Raw genomic sequence first — 19,066 nt, 5'->3', positions numbered from 1 at the left:
TTACCTGTATAAAAGACACCTGGGAGCCAGAAATCTTTCTGATTGAGAGGGGGTCAAATACTTATTTCCCTCATTAAAACGCAAGTCAATTTATAACATTTTTGACATGCGTTTTTCTGGATTTTTTTGTTGTTATTCTGTCTCTCACTGTTCAAATAAACCTACCATTAAAATTATAGACTCATCATTTCTTTGTCAGTGGGCAAACGTACAAAATCAGCAGGGGATCAAATATTTTTTCCCTCACTTATCTCAGGGCTATCATAGATAGAAGCCTGACCTCAAGCTCCACGTAAAACATCTCTGAAAAGACCAAATTAAGAATCGTCCTGCTACAACAATGTTGAGGAACAACCTGGGGCACCTCAGCTGATGCGCTGCGAACCGCCGCCCTCTCACTGATCAACTCAGTGGCAGAGTCACAGTGGCCCAGCCTGGTCCGGGAGATCCAACAAAAAACTGCCAGATGCACAATTAAATGATGCAATGCGCATCATAACTGGAACACTGAAACTGACACCAATCCTCTGGCTCTCTGTTCTGGTGAATATTCTGCCACCAAATATCCACACAGACACTGCAAGGGAGTTTATATTTTTTTCTCGCCAATGACAAACTAACCATCAACCAAGATATCAACGATGTACCTTGCTGCCGACTCAGTGGGCAAACGTACAATATCAGCAGGGGATCAAATACTTTTTTCCCTCACTGTATCTTGGGAGTGGGGTCATAGTGCATTGGGCTTCCACAGAAGGAAACGTCAAGGGGGGCAATTTTCCGGATGATTGTTCATGTTAATATTCAGAAATAAATGCCAAGAGGGTGACATGGGGAAAACAGAATGCCTATTGGCTAACACTGAAAAACGGAATGTCCATAGGTGGACATTTAGAAATGAATGCCCATCGGGTTACATGGGGAAACCGAAATATTAATATGCTAGAGGCATTTAGTTTTCAGCCTGTCCCATTGCCCGAGTACAAGGGGAAAACTGCCAAGTAGAACTCCTTATTCCGCCAGAAGGTCCATTTCATATGGCAAGTAATGCCACACGTTAATTACTGCAGCTTATATAACCATACGGCCTATAATGTTTTAGTAACGAAGACAACATTGTAAGTCACCACTGCTATCACCATGAATTGTATTAGCATTTTTATTATTCTGTTTGTTTACCCAGGAAAGCTTCACGGAGTCTCAGGACACTTTTTCAGGAGGGTCTTGCCCAGTTCTCACAGTCGGCGGCGATGTTGCTGTTGTGTGTTATCCCAAATGAGTAAGTAGCAGATTTTTATTAACTTATTTAGTATTGGGATTTCTGGTCAATAGTGGTTACATTAGAGGGGTTTTTTTAACTATGGGACGATATCGGAGAAACCCGGGAAAAAACAGGAGAGAGAGAACATACAAACTGAATGCAGAAAAGCGCCCCAAGTTGGGGAATCAAACCCAGGGCACTCCTTCCTGTGATGCACGAGTGCTAACCTGTCATGTCAATGGTAAAGGTGATCGTTAATTGATGCTGCTAACATTGCTGTGCATGTCCCTGTGGTGGAGGCGTGCAGCCGGCTGCATCCTCACCAAGCGAGCTCTGCTCCTGCTCTTCCTCCTCCTCCCCTTGCACCGTGGAAGCCGCGCTCAGCTCATGGAACCAGCTCACACTTCGGGGCCCCAGGTCTGCAAGTGAGAAGAGCACAAACACACAATCGTTCTGTCCAGGGCCGGATGAAGGTTCTTGCAGGCCCTAGGCACTTCTGTTTCATAGGCCTTCAGTGATAACTTCCTACAGTTGGTGCTGCTGCCCATGTCACTACCACCGCTGCTGTCACTCTGCTTGTTTTACGCGGTACTGCGTCCAGCCACTGGACAGACATCGTTATTGCTCATACGTTAATAATTTAGTCTGTGCCCTAATTCGATGGGAACGCGCCATATGCCGGAGATAAGCAGATTAAATTAAAAAAATTAAGCAAAAAAACAAGGTAAGCCTAATCAGCGAAAATGTCTTCAACAATTTTTGACCCAGATTATCATATCGGATGATGCAAATTTAAAAGGATACCGTTCACTGTCATCGATAACAAACTCTCAATGTTCTGACAGGACAACAGCCACGTTGCTTTAATTTCGTTTAAGCTTATCCAGCAGATCTTGAAAAATCATTCACCGATGAATTCCTGTTGTTCCTGCATTTGTATGCAGAGCAGAAAACAGTGGCAGATATGTTCCAATCCCAAATATCTGACAAGCTGATCAGCAGCTTTCCGAATGTTTGCATTGCTCTAATAGATGCATCTTGCCACCTTGGGAACAAATTGTGAAAGGGGGCGTTTTTTTTCGAAGCTAAAGCTGATATCAAAAAAACTGTCTCCAATCAACAATAGGACAACAATAATGCCGCCCTGTCTTCCCTTGCACGACTCTCTATTAAAAATGAGATTGTGCACAAAACACCATTTGCTTATTGGGCAATGAAAAAATCTCGAAAAGTTCATTTTCAGTGTTGATTTATCACACCTTATGAAAAAAACCGACCAACATGACTCTGCCTCTTTGTATAAACACTGTGCCTATCCTTGCTATATAAATACATTTATTCAAGAAGATATCTTGGTTCCATTTTTATTCATAATACAAGCAAAAACCATGGTCATATTTTTATCAAAGGCCCTTCTAGTTTTTGTAGGCCATAGGCCCAGTGCCGAATGTGGCCTTTTGGATAATGCAGCCCTGGCTCTGTCCGTGACATTAGTATATCGTCAAGACTACCTCACCACCAGCCTCACAGGCAGGGCGAGTTCAGAATCAGAATCTATATTTATCCGATGAGCTATGAAGCTTTTTTTTCACAAACGTCCAATTGTGGGCGAGTCAGAAAGTTACAACAAACAATACAAAAAACAATCGAAGTGCAATGTGTTTAACACGTAGGTTTTGGCAATCAATATCATCCATAACAGGTTTGTTGGGTTACTTCGCGTAAATATAAATGTCGTTTTTCATATTCCTGTGGTGTTCTTTTAGTCTCGTGCTGTGTACCCATTGTAATTTTTATACATTCATTAATCCCCGCCCATTTCACACAAGGACTCACAATTCACGTCACCACATCTATCCCTCTATTTAAGGAACAAAACAGGAGGATTTCTCCACAAATCTGGCTGCCGCCTGATGATGCCGGTTGTAATTACTGGCGAAACGTCGTACTCAAGAGTGTAAATGTTGTCGATGTGCTCTCCAACACACAAGCATATGAGTACAAAAGTGCTGTACTAGTAATGAATTGGCATGTTCTGTTTACGTGACAAACCTTACTAATTGGCTGTCGGGTATTGGCGGGTTTAACGACACGTTCATATTTACGCGATCTAACCCAAAAAAACACCTGTATTATGAAAGTACAGTATATAGGAAAGCTAAGCATATCGGCGAAATAAATAAGTTAAATAGCTTAAGTATATGAGTACAAAAGTATGAAACTTGCCTGCAGATATTTCAACAATGAATGCACCACTCACCTTGAGGGAGGCTTGTCTGGAAGACTTCAAACAACCTCCTCCTCTCCGTCATCCTCGAGTTCGTGTTCTTCTCAAGTCAGCGAGCCACGCGGTCCGCCTTCACGACACTCCGAGTGACGCTCCGAGCGAAGCTGGGACAACAAGCAGGGAGGGACCTACAACACCCTTGTCTCCCCAACTCTCAACACGGACAATCGTGGGTACGTACAGAGGGCTTAGTGGAGAATAGCGTGAGGACTCCTCGGGAGATTCATTCTACATAGGCGAGGTGGGTTGGGTCCAGACCGTCGTGGGGCAGGTTAGTTTTACCCTACGGATGTCGGCTCTGGGTCACGTAATATTTACTTACAGTCGCGCCGGGAATAAACCTCGAGTGTACAATAACAGCGCCGTGTGATTTCTGTGAGGGTGGAGAGAGGTGGATGTGGTGTGTGGACGTGGTGTGTGGACGTGGTGTGGGTACGTGGCGTGGGGTACGTGGTGTGCGGACGTGGTGTGGGATGTGTGGTGTGTGGACGTGGTGTGGGTACGTGGTGTGTGAGCGTGGTGTGGGTACGTGGTGTGTGGGTACGTGGTGTGTGGGTACGTGGTGTGTGGACGTGGTGTGTGGACGTGGTGTGTGGACGTGGTGTGTGGACGTGGTGTGGGTGCGTGGTGTGGGTGCGTGGTGTGGATGCATGGTGTGGGATGCGTGGTGTGGGGTACGTGGTGTGGGGTACGTGGTGTGTGGACGTGGTGTGGGTACGTGGTGTGTGGGCGTGGTGTGGGTACGTGGTGTGTGGGTACGTGGTGTGTGGGTATGTGGTGTGTGGACGTGGTGTGTGGACGTGGTGTGTGGGTACGTGGTTTGGGTGCGTGGTGTGTGGACGTGGTGTGTGGGTGCATGGTGTGTGGACGTGGCGTGGGGTACGTGGTGTGTGGACGTGGTGTGGGTACGTGGTGTGGGTACGTGTGTGGACGTGGTGTGGGGACGTGGTGTGAGTACGTGGTGTGTGGGTACGTGGTGTGTGGACGTGGTGTGTGGGTACGTGGTTTGGGTGCGTGGTGTGGGTGCGTGGTGTGGGGGACGTGGTGTGTGGACGTGGTGTGTGGACGTGGTGTGTGGGTACGTGGTGTGGGAACGTGGTTTGGGTGCGTGGTGTGTGGACGTGGCGTGGGGTACGTGGCGTGTGGACGTGGCGTGTGGGTACGTGGTGTGTGGACGTGGCGTGGGGTACGTGGGGTGTGGACGTGGGGTGTGGACGTGGTGTGTGGACGTGGTGTGGGGACGTGGTGTGTGGGTGCGTCGTGTGTGGACGTGGCGTGGGGTACGTGGTGTGTGGACGTGGTGTGGGTACGTGGTGTGTGAGTACGTGGTGTGTGGACGTGGTGTGTGGGTGCGTGGTGTGGGTGCGTGGTGTGGGTGCGTGGTGTGGATGCGTGGTGTGCGGTACGTGGTGTGGGGTACGTGGTGTGTGGACGTGGTGTGGGTACGTGGTGTGTGGGCGTGGTGTGGGTACGTGGTGTGTGGGTACGTGGTGTGTGGGTACGTGGTGTGTGGACGTGGTGTGTGGGTACATGGTTTGGGTGCGTGGTGTGTGGACGTGGAGGTGTGGGTACGTGGTGTGGGGGACGTGGTGTGTGGACGTGGTGTGGGGTACGTGGTGTGTGGACGTGGTGTGGATACGTGGTGTGTGGGTACGTGGTGTGTGGACGTGGTGTGTGGAAATGGTGTGTGGGTACGTGGTGTGGGTGCGTGGTGTGTGGACGTGGTGTGTGGACGTGGTGTGTGGACGTGGTGTGTGGACGTGGTGTGTGGACGTGGTGTTTGGGTACGTGGTTTGGGTGCGTGGTGTTTGGGTGCGTGGTGTGTGGGTACGTGGTGTGTGGACGTGGCGTGGGGTACGTGGCGTGTGGACGTGGTGCGTGGGTACGTGGTGTGTGGACGTGGCGTGGGGTACGTGGTGTGTGGACGTGGTGTGTGGATGTGGTGTGGGTGCGTCGTGTGTGGACGTGGCATGGGGTACGTGGCGTGTGGACGTGGTGTGTGGGTACGTGGTGTGTGGACATGGCGTGGGGTACGTGGTGTGTGGACGTGGTGTGGGGACGTGGTGTGTGGGTGCGTCGTGTGTGGACGTGGCATGGGGTACGTGGCGTGTGGACGTGGTGTGTGGGTACGTGGCGTGTGGACGTGGCGTGGGGTACGTGGCGTGTGGACGTGGTGTGTGGACGTGGTGTGGGGACGTGGTGTGTGGGTGCGTCGTGTGTGGACGTGGCGTGGGGTACGTGGTGTGTGGACGTGGTGTGGGTACGTGGTGTGTGAGTACGTGGTGTGTGGGTACGTGGTGTATGGGTACGTGGTGTGTAGACGTAGTGTGTGGGTGTGTGGTGTGGGTGCGTGGTGTGGGTGCGTGGTGTGGATGCGTGGTGTGGGGTACGTGGTGTGTGGGTACGTGGTGTGTGGACGTGGTGTGTGGGTGCGTGGTGTGGGTGCGTGGTGTGGGTGCGTGGTGTGGATGCGTGGTGTGGGGTACGTGGTGTGGGGTACGTGGTGTGGGGTACGTGGTGTGTGGACGTGGTGTGGGTACGTGGTGTGTGGGCGTGGTGTGTGGACGTGGTGTGTGGACGTGGTGTGTGGGTACGTGGTGTGGGTACGTGGTTTGGGTGCGTGGTGTGTGGACGTGGCGTGGGGTACGTGGCGTGTGGACGTGGTGTGTGGGTACGTGGTGTGTGGACGTGGCGTGGGGTACGTGGGGTGTGGACGTGGTGTGTGGACGTGGTGTGGGGACGTGGTGTGTGGGTGCGTCGTGTGTGGACGTGGCGTGGGGTACGTGGTGTGTGGACGTGGCGTGGGGTACGTGGCGTGTGGACGTGGTATGGGTACGTGGTGTGTGGACGTGGTGTGGGTACGTGGTGTGTGGACGTGGTGTGGGTACGTGGTGTGGGTACGTGGTGTGGGTACGTGTGTGGACGTGGTGTGGGGACGTGGTGTGGGTACGTGGTGTGTGGGTACGTGGTGTGTGGACGTGGTGTGTGGGTACGTGGTTTGGGTGCGTGGTGTGGGTGCGTGGTGTGGGGGACGTGGTGTGTGGACGTGGTGTGTGGACGTGGTGTGTGGGTACGTGGTGTGGGTACGTGGTTTGGGTGCGTGGTGTGTGGACGTGGCGTGGGGTACGTGGCGTGTGGACGTGGTGTGTGGGTACGTGGTGTGTGGACGTGGCGTGGGGTACGTGGGGTGTGGACGTGGTGTGTGGACGTGGTGTGGGGACGTGGTGTGTGGGTGCGTCGTGTGTGGACGTGGCGTGGGGTACGTGGTGTGTGGACGTGGTGTGGGTACGTGGTGTGTGAGTACGTGGTGTGTGGACGTGGTGTGTGGGTGCGTGGTGTGTGGACGTGGTGTGGGTACGTGGTGTGTGAGTACGTGGTGTGTGGACGTGGTGTGTGGGTGCGTGGTGTGGGTGCGTGGTGTGTGGGTACGTGGTGTGTGGACGTGGTGTGTGGGTGCGTGGTGTGGGTGCGTGGTGTGGATGCGTGGTGTGGGGTACGTGGTGTGGGGTACGTGGGGTGTGGACGTGGTGTGTGGACGTGGTGTGGAGACGTGGTGTGTGGGTGCGTCGTGTGTGGACGTGGCGTGGGGTACGTGGCGTGTGGACGTGGTGTGTGGACGTGGTGTGGGGACGTGGTGTGTGGGTGCGTCGTGTGTGGACGTGGCGTGGGGTACGTGGTGTGTGGACGTGGTGTGGGTACGTGGTGTGTGAGTACGTGGTGTGTGGGTACGTGGTGTATGGGTACGTGGTGTGTAGACGTAGTGTGTGGGTGTGTGGTGTGGGTGCGTGGTGTGGGTGCGTGGTGTGGATGCGTGGTGTGGGGTACGTGGTGTGTGGGTACGTGGTGTGTGGACGTGGTGTGTGGGTGCGTGGTGTGGGTGCGTGGTGTGGGTGCGTGGTGTGGATGCGTGGTGTGGGGTACGTGGTGTGGGGTACGTGGTGTGGGGTACGTGGTGTGTGGACGTGGTGTGGGTACGTGGTGTGTGGGCGTGGTGTGTGGACGTGGTGTGTGGACGTGGTGTGTGGGTACGTGGTGTGGGTACGTGGTTTGGGTGCGTGGTGTGTGGACGTGGCGTGGGGTACGTGGCGTGTGGACGTGGTGTGTGGGTACGTGGTGTGTGGACGTGGCGTGGGGTACGTGGGGTGTGGACGTGGTGTGTGGACGTGGTGTGGGGACGTGGTGTGTGGGTGCGTCGTGTGTGGACGTGGCGTGGGGTACGTGGTGTGTGGACGTGGCGTGGGGTACGTGGCGTGTGGACGTGGTATGGGTACGTGGTGTGTGGACGTGGTGTGGGTACGTGGTGTGTGGACGTGGTGTGGGTACGTGGTGTGGGTACGTGGTGTGGGTACGTGTGTGGACGTGGTGTGGGGACGTGGTGTGGGTACGTGGTGTGTGGGTACGTGGTGTGTGGACGTGGTGTGTGGGTACGTGGTTTGGGTGCGTGGTGTGGGTGCGTGGTGTGGGGGACGTGGTGTGTGGACGTGGTGTGTGGACGTGGTGTGTGGGTACGTGGTGTGGGTACGTGGTTTGGGTGCGTGGTGTGTGGACGTGGCGTGGGGTACGTGGCGTGTGGACGTGGTGTGTGGGTACGTGGTGTGTGGACGTGGCGTGGGGTACGTGGGGTGTGGACGTGGTGTGTGGACGTGGTGTGGGGACGTGGTGTGTGGGTGCGTCGTGTGTGGACGTGGCGTGGGGTACGTGGTGTGTGGACGTGGTGTGGGTACGTGGTGTGTGAGTACGTGGTGTGTGGACGTGGTGTGTGGGTGCGTGGTGTGGGTGCGTGGTGTGTGGGTACGTGGTGTGTGGACGTGGTGTGTGGGTGCGTGGTGTGGGTGCGTGGTGTGGATGCGTGGTGTGGGGTACGTGGTGTGGGGTACGTGGGGTGTGGACGTGGTGTGTGGACGTGGTGTGGAGACGTGGTGTGTGGGTGCGTCGTGTGTGGACGTGGCGTGGGGTACGTGGTGTGTGGACGTGGTGTGGATACGTGGTGTGTGAGTACGTGGTGTGTGGACGTGGTGTGTGGGTGCGTGGTGTGGGTGCGTGGTGTGTGGGTACGTGGTGTGTGGACGTGGTGTGTGGGTGCGTGGTGTGGGTGCGTGGTGTGGATGCGTGGTGTGGGGTACGTGGTGTGGGGTACGTGGTGTGTGGACGTGGTGTGGGTACGTGGTGTGTGGGCGTGGTGTGGGTACGTGGTGTGTGAGTACGTGGTGTGTGGACGTGGTGTGTGGGTGCGTGGTGTGGGTGCGTGGTGTGGATGCGTGGTGTGGATGCGTGGTGTGGATGCGTGGTGTGGGGTACGTGGTGTGGGGTACGTGGTGTGTGGACGTGGTGTGGGTACGTGGTGTGTGGGCGTGGTGTGGGTACGTGGTGTGTGGGTACGTGGTGTGTGGACGTGGTGTGTGGGTACGTGGTTTGGGTGCGTGGTGTGTGGACGTGGTGTGTGGACGTGGTGTGTGGACGTGGTGTGTGGGTACGTGGTGTGTGGACGTGGCGTGGGGTACGTGGTGTGTGGACGTGGTGTGGGTACGTGGTGTGTGGACGTGGTGTGGGTACGTGGTGTGGGTACGTGGTGTGGGTACGTGTGTGGACGTGGTGTGGGGACGTGGTGTGGGTACGTGGTGTGTGGGTACGTGGTGTGTGGTTACGTGGTGTGTGGACGTGGTGTGTGGGTACGTGGTTTGGGTGCGTGGTGTGTGGACGTGGCGTGGGGTACGTGGCGTGTGGACGTGGTGTGTGGGTACGTGGTGTGTGGACGTGGCGTGGGGTACGTGGGGTGTGGACGTGGTGTGTGGACGTGGTGTGGGGACGTGGTGTGTGGGTGCGTCGTGTGTGGACGTGGCGTGGGGTACGTGGTGTGTGGACGTGGTGTGGGTACGTGGTGTGTGAGTACGTGGTGTGTGGACGTGGTGTGTGGGTGCGTGGTGTGGGTGCGTGGTGTGGATGCGTGGTGTGGGTGCGTGGTGTGGGTGCGTGGTGTGGATGCGTGGTGTGGGGTACGTGGTGTGGGGTACGTGGTGTGTGGACGTGGTGTGGGTACGTGGTGTGTGGGCGTGGTGTGGGTACGTGGTGTGTGGGTACGTGGTGTGTGGGTACGTGGTGTGTGGGTACGTGGTGTGTGGACGTGGTGTGTGGGTACATGGTTTGGGTGCGTGGTGTGTGGACGTGGAGGTGTGGGTACGTGGTGTGGGGGACGTGGTGTGTGGACGTGGTGTGGGGTACGTGGTGTGTGGACGTGGTGTGGGTACGTGGTGTGTGGGTACGTGGTGTGTGGGTACGTGGTGTGTGGACGTGGTGTATGGAAATGGTGTGTGGGTACGTGGTGTGGGTGCGTGGTGTGGGGGACGTGGTGTGTGGACGTGGTGTGTGGACGTGGTGTGTGAACGTGGTGTGTGGGTACGTGGTTTGGGTGCGTGGTGTTTGGGTGCGTGGTGTGTGGGTACGTGGTGTGTAGACGTGGCGTGGGGTACGTGGCGTGTGGACGTGGTGTGTGGGTACGTGGTGTGTGGACGTGGCGTGGGGTACGTGGTGTGTGTACGTGGTGTGTGGACGTGGTGTGGGTGCGTCGTGTGTGGACGTGGCGTGGGGTACGTGGCGTGTGGACGTGGTGTGTGGGTACGTGGTGTGTGGACATGGCGTGGGGTACGTGGTGTGTGGACGTGGTGTGTGGACGTGGTGTGGGGACGTGGTGTGTGGGTGCGTCGTGTGTGGACGTGGCGTGGGGTACGTGGCGTGTGGACGTGGTGTGTGGGTACGTGGTGTGTGGACGTGGCGTGGGGTACGTGGTGTGTGGACGTGGTGTGTGGACGTGGTGTGGGGACGTGGTGTGTGGGTGCGTCGTGTGTGGACGTGGCGTGGGGTACGTGGTGTGTGGACGTGGTGTGGGTACGTGGTGTGTGAGTACGTGGTGTGTGGGTACGTGGTGTGTAGACGTAGTGTGTGGGTGTGTGGTGTGGGTGCGTGGTGTGGGTGCGTGGTGTGGATGCGTGGTGTGGGGTACGTGGTGTGTGGGTACGTGGTGTGTGGACGTGGTGTGTGGGTGCGTGGTGTGGGTGCGTGGTGTGGATGCACGTGGTGTGGGGTATGTGGTGTGTGGACGTGGTGTGGGTACGTGGTGTGTGGGCGTGGTGTGGGTACGTGGTGTGTGAGTACGTGGTGTGTGGACGTGGTGTGTGGGTACGTGGTTTGGGTGCGTGGTGTGTGGACGTGGTGTGTGGACGTGGTGTGTGGGTACGTGGTGTGTGGACGTGGCGTGGGGTACGTGGTGTGTGGACGTGGTGTGGGTACGTGGTGTGTGGACGTGGTGTGTGGACGTGGTGTGTGAACGTGGTGTGTGGGTACGTGGTTTGGGTGCGTGGTGTTTGGGTGCGTGGTGTGTGGGTACGTGGTGTGTAGACGTGGCGTGGGGTACGTGGCGTGTGGACGTGGTGTGTGGGTACGTGGTGTGTGGACGTGGCGTGGGGTACGTGGTGTGTGTACGTGGTGTGTGGACGTGGTGTGGGTGCGTCGTGTGTGGACGTGGCGTGGGGTACGTGGCGTGGGGTACGTGGCGTGTGGACGTGGTGTGTGGGTACGTGGTGTGTGGACATGGCGTGGGGTACGTGGTGTGTGGACGTGGTGTGTGGACGTGGTGTGGGGACGTGGTGTGTGGGTGCGTCGTGTGTGGACGTGGCGTGGGGTACGTGGCGTGTGGACGTGGTGTGTGGGTACGTGGTGTGTGGACGTGGCGTGGGGTACGTGGTGTGTGGACGTGGTGTGGGTACGTGGTGTGTGAGTACGTGGTGTGTGGGTACGTGGTGTGTAGACGTAGTGTGTGGGTGTGTGGTGTGGGTGCGTGGTGTGTGGTGTGGATGCGTGGTGTGGGGTACGTGGTGTGTGGGTACGTGGTGTGTGGACGTGGTGTGTGGGTGCGTGGTGTGGGTGCGTGGTGTGGATGCACGTGGTGTGGGGTATGTGGTGTGTGGACGTGGTGTGGGTACGTGGTGTGTGGGCGTGGTGTGGGTACGTGGTGTGTGAGTACGTGGTGTGTGGACGTGGTGTGTGGGTACGTGGTTTGGGTGCGTGGTGTGTGGACGTGGTGTGTGGACGTGGTGTGTGGGTACGTGGTGTGTGGACGTGGCGTGGGGTACGTGGTGTGTGGACGTGGTGTGGGTACGTGGTGTGTGGACGTGGTGTGGGTACGTGGTGTGTGGACGTGGTGTGGGTACGTGGTGTGGGTACGTGGTGTGGGTACGTGTGTGGACGTGGTGTGGGGACGTGGTGTGGGTACGTGGTGTGTGGGTACGTGGTGTGTGGACGTGGTGTGTGGGTACGTGGTTTGGGTGCGTGGTTTGGGTGCGTGGTGTGGGTGCGTGGTGTGGGGGACGTGGTGTGTGGACGTGGTGTGTGGGTACGTGGTGTGGGTACGTGGTTTGGGTGCGTGGTGTGTGGACGTGGCGTGGGGTACGTGGCGTGTGGACGTGGTGTGTGGGTACGTGGTGTGTGGACGTGGCGTGGGGTACGTGGGGTGTGGACGTGGTGTGTGGACGTGGTGTGGGGACGTGGTGTGTGGGTGCGTCGTGTGTGGACGTGGCGTGGGGTACGTGGTGTGTGGACGTGGTGTGGGTACGTGGTGTGTGAGTACGTGGTGTGTGGACGTGGTGTGTGGGTGCGTGGTGTGGGTGCGTGGTGTGTGGGTACGTGGTGTGTGGGCGTGGTGTGTGGGTGCGTGGTGTGGGTGCGTGGTGTGGGTGCGTGGTGTGGGGTACGTGGTGTGGGGTACGTGGGGTGTGGACGTGGTGTGTGGACGTGGTGTGGGGACGTGGTGTGTGGGTGCGTCGTGTGTGGACGTGGCGTGGGGTACGTGGTGTGTGGACGTGGTGTGGGTACGTGGTGTGTGAGTACGTGGTGTGTGGACGTGGTGTGTGGGTGCGTGGTGTGGGTGCGTGGTGTGTGGGTACGTGGTGTGTGGACGTGGTGTGTGGGTGCGTGGTGTGGATGCGTGGTGTGGATGCGTGGTGTGGGGTACGTGATGTGGGGTACGTGGTGTGTGGACGTGGTGTGGGTACGTGGTGTGTGGGCGTGGTGTGGGTACGTGGTGTGTGAGTACGTGGTGTGTGGACGTGGTGTGTGGGTACGTGGTTTGGGTGCGTGGTGTGTGGACGTGGTGTGTGGACGTGGTGTGTGGGTACGTGGTGTGTGGACGTGGCGTGGGGTACGTGGTGTGTGGACGTGGTGTGTGGGTACGTGGTGTGTAGACGTAGTGTGTGGGTGTGTGGTGTGGGTGCGTGGTGTGGGTGCGTGGTGTGGATGCGTGGTGTGGATGCGTGGTGTGGGGTACGTGGTGTGTGGGTACGTGGTGTGTGGACGTGGTGTGTGGGTGCGTGGTGTGGGTGCGTGGTGTGGATGCACGTGGTGTGGGGTATGTGGTGTGTGGACGTGGTGTGGGTACGTGGTGTGTGGGCGTGGTGTGGGTACGTGGTGTGTGAGTACGTGGTTTGGGTGCGTGGTGTGTGGACGTGGCGTGGGGTACGTGGCGTGTGGACGTGGTGTGTGGGTACGTGGTGTGTGGACGTGGCGTGGGGTACGTGGGGTGTGGACGTGGTGTGTGGACGTGGTGTGGGGACGTGGTGTGTGGGTGCGTCGTGTGTGGACGTGGCGTGGGGTACGTGGTGTGTGGACGTGGTGTGGGTACGTGGTGTGTGAGTACGTGGTGTGTGGACGTGGTGTGTGGGTGTGTGGTGTGGGTGCGTGGTGTGGATGCGTGGTGTGGGGTACGTGGTGTGGGGTACGTGGTGTGTGGACGTGGTGTGTGGGTACGTGGTGTGTGGGCGTGGTGTGGGTACGTGGTGTGTGGGTACGTGGTGTGTGGGTACGTGGTGTGTGGACGTGGTGTGTGGACGTGGTGTGTGGGTACGTGGTTTGGGTGCGTGGTGTGTGGACGTGGTGTGTGGGTGCGTCGTGTGTGGACGTGGCGTGGGGTACGTGGTGTGTGGACGTGGTGTGGGTACGTGGTGTGTGAGTACGTGGTGTGTGGGTACGTGGTGTGTGGACGTGGTGTGGGTACGTGGTGTGGGTACGTGGTTTGGGTGCGTGGTGTGTGGGTACGTGGTGTGTGGACGTGGCGTGGGGTACGTGGCGTGTGGACGTGGTGTGTGGGTACGTGGTGTGTGGACGTGGCGTGGGGTACGTGGTGTGTGGACGTGGTGTGGGGATGTGGTGTGTGGGTGCGTCGTGTGTGGACGTGGCGTGGGGTACGTGGTGTGGGTACGTGGTGTGTGAGTACGTGGTGTGTGGGTACGTGGTGTGTGGGTACGGTGTGTGGACGTGGTGTGTGGGTGCGTGGTGTGGGTGCGTGGTGTGGATGCGTGGTGTGGGGTACGTGGTGTGGGGTACGTGGTGTGGACGTGGTGTGGGGACGTGGTGTGGACGTGGTGTGGGTACGTGGTGTGTGGGCGTGGTGTGGGTACGTGGTGTGTGGGTACGTGGTGTGTGGGTACGTGGTTTGGGTGCGTGGTGTGTGGACGTGATGTGTGGGTGCGTCGTGTGTGAACGTGGCGTGGGGTACGTGGTGTGTGGACGTAATGTGGGTACGTGTAGTGGTGGTTGTGGTGGTTGTTGTGGTGGTTATTGTGGTGGTTATTGTGATGGTGGTGGTTATTGTGGTGGTGGTTGTTATTGTGGTTGTGGTGGTTGTGGTGGTTGTTGTGGTGGTGCCGGTGGCGGCGCGCCCGAGTGGGGGCGGCGGCGTGCATGGATGGGTCCGCACGGGCAAGGAGTCTTCTCCGAATATTTGTGGGAGTGTATGCGGGGAGTGTACGCGGGGAGTGTGCGTGGCTAACCCCAGGTGGCCGAGAGCCAGCCTCGAGCGATGCCTCACAGGGAGGAAGGGAGAGAGGAAGGAGGGGAGGAGACGGGGAGCAGCAGCGCTCACAGCATCACGAGGGGGGTTGGGACTTGTATCAGTTTCCCCGTGTCGCAGTGTCTCAGTCTCTCAGTGTCCCAGTAGAACGGTGTAGCCGTCTCCCAGTGTCTCCGTGTCCCAGTGTCTCCGTGTCCGAGTATCCCAGTCAGTCTTTAGTGTCCCAGTTTCTCAGTGTCCCACTGTCTGAGTGACCCAGTGTACTACTGTCACAGTTTCCTAATGTCCCAGTGTCTCAAATGTCCCAGTGTCTTACTGTCTCAAGTGTCCTACTGACTCAAGTGTCCTACTGCCTTAGTGTCTAAGTGTGCTCCTGCCTCGGTGTCTAAGTGTTCTCTGTCTCGGTGTCTCAGTGTCTAAGTGTGCTCCTGCCTCGGTGTCTAAGTGTTCTCTGTCTCGGTATCTCAGTGTCTAAGTGTTCTCTGTCTCAGTGTCTCAGTGTCTAAGTGTGCTCCTGCCTCGGTGTCTAAGTGTTCTATGTCTCGGTGTCTCAGTGTCTAAGTGTGCTCCTGCCTCGGTATCTAAGTGTTCTCTGGCTCGGTGTCTCAGTACCCACGTCTCTCACCTGTTCCGCTCCTCGCGTTTCCCGCGGTCTGAGCAAAGCACGTGATCGCGCAACGAGCAAATCAGCAAAAACGTCATGCTCCATCTCGGATGACATCATGCTCCATCTCGGATGAGGTCATGCTCCATCTCGGATTGACGTCATGCCCCATCTCTGAGAACATCATGCCCCATCTCGGAATGACGTCATGCCTCATCTCCAAATTACGTCACTCTCGATCACGCTCAATCGTGAAATGGCGTCATTAGTCACTCGAGCCATTTCTATTGCGCCGCGGTGAGGTCACACCGGGACAGCGCGCGGAGATGTGGAGACTCGAGCCCGCGGAGACTGCGCAAGGTCCGTGTCTCCGTGTCTCTTGTCTGTGTGTCTGGCTCTGTGTCTCCTGTCTCTGTGTCTCCTGTCTCTGTGTCTCCTGTCTCTGTGTCTCCTGTCTCTGTGTCTCCTGTCTCTGTGTCTCCTGTCTCTGTGTCTCCTGTCTCTGTGTCTCCTGTCTCTGTGTCTCCTGTCTCTATGTCTCCTGTCTGTGTGTATCTTGTCTGTGTCCGCGGCTCCAGTGTGCGGGAGCCTCTTCTGTTTGTAGTGTGTGTGTAGGGAGCGGTGGTGCAGTGGTTAGCGCGCTGTGTGTGTGTACAGTGTATGTGTAGTGTGTGTGTAGGGAGCGGTGGTACAGTGGTTAGCGCACTGCGTGTGTGTGTACAGTGTATGTGTAGTGTGTGGGGAGCGGTGGTGCAGTGGTTAGCGCGCTGCGTGTGTGTGTACAGTGTATGTGTAGTGTGTGTGTAGGGAGCGGTGGTGCAGTGGTTAGCGCGCTGCGTGTGTGTGTACAGTGTATGTGTAGTGTGTGTGTAGGGAGCGGTGGTACAGTGGTTAGCGCACTGCGTGTGTGTGTACAGTGTATGTGTAGTGTGTGGGGAGCGGTGGTGCAGTGGTTAGCGCGCTGCGTGTGTGTGTACAGTGTATATGTAGTGTGTGTGTAGGGAACGGTGTTGCAGTGGTTAGCGGCCTGCCTGTGTGTGTACAGTGTATGTGTAGTGTGTTTAGGGAGCGGTGGTGCAGTGGTTAGCGCGCTGCGTGTATGTGTAGTGTGTTGTGGAGAGCGGTGGTGCAGTGGCTGCGTAACGATGTGGGGAAGAAGCTACCTGGCCTCTCGTTTCATACAAAGCTCCGGATCTTCTCGGCCACAGTTATGCCCTCCCAGCTTACATTTGTAAGGCGCATTTCATCCGTAGATCCCGCGCTCACTCGTGTCGTACGGCAGCGCTGGAGTGCTATTGCGTGTGTTCCTGCAGGCAGCGAGCACCAGCTGCTGGTGGGCGAACGCCACGTGGTGGGGAGGAAGGACTGTGGCATCCTCATCGGCCACGACCAGTCTATTAGCCGCGTGCACGCAGTTCTCACGGTCTCGCACGCCGAGCCCAGCCTGGTACAACACACATTCACTTTACTTCATTACAGCAACGCTTGCCTACCCAGGGACGCCTTCACCGAGCTTCAAAACTCTTTCCTTAGGAGGGTACTTTGAAGTTTTCACAGCAGGGGGAAGATATTGCCGCTGCTGTGTGTAATCCCAATAGAGTAATGTGCAAGGAATTTGTCAGCTTTGGGATGTTTGGCCAATACCAATTAGATTGCCGCATCTCCGATTAGCACGGTTTGCTATGTATGGTGCAAAATAAGTTTGAGTTTTTTAGCTATAGGAGGAAACCCACGCAGAACGGGGGGAGAACATACAACAGACTTTACACAGAAAGGTGTACAAGTCAGTATTCGAACCCAGGAGCTTCTTGCTGTAAGGCGCGAGTGTCAACCACTGCACCAGTGCCCTGACGCCCAATATAACCCATGATGACTGCGCAGCATCCCAAGTGTCGCCCTTTTCTCTTTCCCAGGCACGTCCATCGTGCAGGCCTGCACTCTCCGTCAAGGACAGCTCCAAGTATGGAACCTTCGTCAATGGGGAGAAGCTGACTAGCGGCAGCGAGCGGGCCCTCTGTTGTGGCGACCTTCTGAAGTTCGGTGTCTTTGAGAGCAAATACAGGTCCTGGCTTCAACACACACTGTGCATCAACGACTGAACTCGGAATCCCTTGGCTTCTTCACTGCATCTTAATGCAGTCTCGACCACAGCTGAGTGGAGAGAAGCCATTGAAGTCTTGACTGGGCGTGATGTTAATTGTGTACATTTTCACGGCAGAGTGATTTCCTGCTCAAATCAGCACTGGGTGGTGCTCATCTGAGCCAGTGGTGGAAATTCCTCACTCCTGGTGTGGGCAAGTCTAACCATAGGACAACCACTGTTTATTTCCCCACAAAGTGGAATTAATGTTATCGACACCACAGGGATGATAACCCGAATCAATCCCCAACCAGGAGTTGAACTTTTGCAACCTTCCGATTGCGAGCCGCTCGCTCGACTGCTGAGTTACCCAGCTGTATATTGTGTAAACACCATGCGAGTTCATCTTCTTGGTTCTTTCGGTAAAGTCACGTAGAAGGGAAGTAATAAAATAATAAATATAAAACAATAAAATAATTCTCACGACGTTTCGGCCACAACGCAAGCAGCCGTCCTCAGGTGAAGACCAGGTCTGTCGGGGAGACAGCGTCTGAATGAAACACCACCACGCTTGGAGCATATATTTAAGCTGAGTTGGAAGGGGGGAAGGGCGCCTTGACAAAATAATTTGAATATCAAGAGGAATTTAGCATATTTATGGGAAATGCAGGTATGTGATTAGTACTACTTGTGAAATGCGTAGGAGGTGGGCGGGGGGTTTCAAAGTCATATGCCCGTGCATTATGCAGGATTAGCAGCATCAAAGGGAGGGGATAGGGGTAGCATTAATAAAGGGAAGGAATGTTAGTAGTATGTAGCTGCAGTAACTAAACAACCACGTAAAAAACTAAAGTATAAACTACATAGTATCATCCGTATACTAAATATATTCTCCAATAAGCTGAGCTACTAACAGTAAGTAATACATTACAATTCTTTGTCGCAAAAAATATAATATGCTTCCAGCTAAACTTTTTTCTTTTACATCACACGGGTCTACCCCGTGCTATATGCTGCCATAGACAAACCCAACATTAAATTATATGCTGTATTACTATACACCACCCTATACCTTAGAATACATAGCGTAATATTACACTGTATTATTCTATCCACCCTACTGTATATCACACTGCTGTATATTCACTATACAATTACAATACTATATATTGCCTTATACATTATATTAAACATTACAATTTTATACTATTTATTATTATACAATCTGCTATACACTATACCATTGACCGTCGCATGAAAGATACAAAGAGGAAGCAACGAAATATGTCAATGGGAGAGTGGAGGTAGAAGACTTGCAGCGGAGCAAAGAATCCATTCCCTGTGGAGAATACAAGATATATAGTCAATGCCAGTGAGTGGACTGCGGTCTGAAAGTCACCGTAAACGTGAACACAATCAGTTAAGATCCGAAATGGTTTATTACGTCCTTCCAATGATTGCTGAGCCAGAATGCATCTTCTCGGTTGAAATTGTCTCTGTGTTTGTATATGTGGATCGCTTCATGAACGAATCTCTCGTGGTAGCCAGATGGCTTGCAGAGAACCTCTGTCTTGGAGAAGTCAATGTCATGTGAGCCCACTGAATTGTAACAGTGATCTGCCACGGCTGAGGTGTTTTATGTTCACGGATGCGGTCCGAGACATGTCGTTTGGTTTCTCCAATGTAACTGCTACCACAGAGGCAACTTAGTTTGTAGACGCCAGGGTACTGTATGTCTGGAACCACATCTTTTGCAGACGGGACCAGATCACGGATTTTATGTACTGTGTTGAATCGGACCTGGATCTTGTGTTTAATCAGGATTTTGGAGATCTTTTTTGTGACCCCAGCAATGTAGGGTAAGGTGATGGTTTTGAAAGGCTCCTCAACAGGATCCTTCTTGATGGTTGGAGTGATGGCTTTGCGGATTGTGTAGTCGGAGTAACCATTCGCCTTAAGAGCTTGGCATACGTGTTTTAGTTCACTGGCAATGTGTT

General features: G+C 55.5%; 2 protein-coding genes across 4 annotated transcripts in view; one reads left to right on the top strand and one right to left on the bottom strand.

Annotated features, from left to right (window-relative positions):
• BRCA2 (BRCA2 DNA repair associated) overlaps nucleotides 1-16,293 on the bottom strand; it is a 61,799-nt gene extending 45,506 nt beyond the window's left edge. For 2 of the 3 annotated variants that reach the window (XM_078602170.1, XM_078602172.1), the window contains exons 1-3: nucleotides 15,011-15,144; nucleotides 3,522-3,652; nucleotides 1,585-1,680 (exon numbers count right to left, since the gene is read on the bottom strand). In XM_078602170.1, the coding sequence (XP_078458296.1) occupies nucleotides 1,585-1,680; nucleotides 3,522-3,573 (148 nt within the window). In that variant the 5' untranslated portion in view covers nucleotides 3,574-3,652; nucleotides 15,011-15,144. Of the gene's footprint in view, nucleotides 1-1,584; nucleotides 1,681-3,521; nucleotides 3,653-15,010; nucleotides 15,145-16,152 lie in introns of those variants that run through there. The other variant, XM_078602171.1, reaches the window with a different exon arrangement.
• The window catches only part of NBN (nibrin), a 42,365-nt gene continuing 38,521 nt past the window's right edge, over nucleotides 15,223-19,066 (top strand). Inside the window, exons 1-3 of the mRNA XM_078602174.1 lie at nucleotides 15,223-15,349; nucleotides 16,303-16,436; nucleotides 16,903-17,051. Coding sequence (XP_078458300.1) covers nucleotides 15,316-15,349; nucleotides 16,303-16,436; nucleotides 16,903-17,051 — 317 coding nt within the window. The 5' untranslated portion in view covers nucleotides 15,223-15,315. The remainder of the gene's footprint in view (nucleotides 15,350-16,302; nucleotides 16,437-16,902; nucleotides 17,052-19,066) is intronic.

Source organism: Lampetra planeri, chromosome 17 (assembly GCF_965212315.1).
Source record: "Lampetra planeri chromosome 17, kcLamPlan1.2.h2, whole genome shotgun sequence".
Lineage (NCBI taxonomy): Eukaryota > Metazoa > Chordata > Hyperoartia > Petromyzontiformes > Petromyzontidae > Lampetra > Lampetra planeri.
Note: the sequence above shows the minus strand (reverse complement) of the source record. Positions and strands in the feature narration are given on the sequence as shown.